Consider the following 981-nt stretch of genomic DNA (forward strand, 5'->3'; position numbering starts at 1 on the left):
GAGCCTGTGTGGTATCTACACAGGAGGAGAGCAAAGACGAGAATTAGTCACAGTTTTCCATGTCACGTGGTCTGAGGCACCACCTGCAGACCTCAACATATGCCCCATTTGGGACACATGCACCTGCTTTTATTTAAAAAAAAAAAAAAAAGAATGTTTTTTAATTATGGGGATTAAAGCAAACATGGTTTCCAACAACCTAAGAGCCCGTCCCAGAGAGGAGAAGATGGGATAAGCAGGGATATCATCTGGCTTCTTGAAGGCCCAGTAATATGAAGCGAAAGCTCCCGACAGCGTCACCTGGCCCAGCGCCGTCACAAAGTTTGCACACCAGAAGAAGAGGAAGACGTTGTAGAGCTGAAACAGGATGAGGTATCTGTGGTACAGCGTCTCGCCACCATAAAAAGCAAACAGGCATTCTGCGTCCGGGCACTGGGCTGAAACATTGGAGGTGTTAAATGTCTGCGGGGAAAAAGGAGAAGAGGCGGATCAATGCGGAGATTGTCTTTCCCAACTAAAAGGCAACCTGCTTACAGCGTCAGTACAGTTACAGGCTTTTGAAAAATGAGCCTGACTGAAAAGAGGACATTTTGGGATCACCTTGGGATCGCAGGTGTCCTTCGAAAACGGGCAATCGGTCTTGTTGTACACTTTGTAGATCTGCTCATTCGACGTAGACAGGAATCTGGTCGGAGGCGTCAAGGTGACAAAGTGTCGTCACTGAAAACGTCACGTGACAAAACGAGGGGTGGCTGATGAAAGGATACACTGCAGTGATGGCCCAGTAAGCGATCACCACAGCCAGGAGGGCGAAGGTCAGCAGCGGGTAGAACATCGCTGACATAATATGGCCCACAGCTCTGACAAAAGAAACGCTCGTTATTCTGCAACATGCCTTTACTCTGATATTCGCACATAGAAATTACTATAAAACCATTTTGACTTAATTCACATAATTTCTATGGTTATGCTGCTGTGGGC

The 981-nt window shown here is 47.0% G+C and overlaps 1 protein-coding gene across 1 annotated transcript in view; it reads right to left on the reverse strand.

Moving 5' to 3' along the window:
- Nucleotides 1-981, reverse strand: part of LOC106936066 (choline transporter-like protein 2) — a 23352-nt gene that overhangs the window by 7445 nt on the left and 14926 nt on the right. The window contains exons 13-16 of the mRNA XM_015016851.1: nt 768-860; nt 601-685; nt 200-462; nt 2-15 (exon numbers count right to left, since the gene is read on the reverse strand). Coding sequence (XP_014872337.1) covers nt 2-15; nt 200-462; nt 601-685; nt 768-860 — 455 coding nt within the window. The remainder of the gene's footprint in view (nt 1; nt 16-199; nt 463-600; nt 686-767; nt 861-981) is intronic.

The sequence above is a fragment of the Poecilia latipinna genome, unplaced genomic scaffold (assembly GCF_001443285.1).
Source record: "Poecilia latipinna isolate Pla-1442-1.1 unplaced genomic scaffold, P_latipinna-1.0 Scaffold2071, whole genome shotgun sequence".
Lineage (NCBI taxonomy): Eukaryota > Metazoa > Chordata > Actinopteri > Cyprinodontiformes > Poeciliidae > Poecilia > Poecilia latipinna.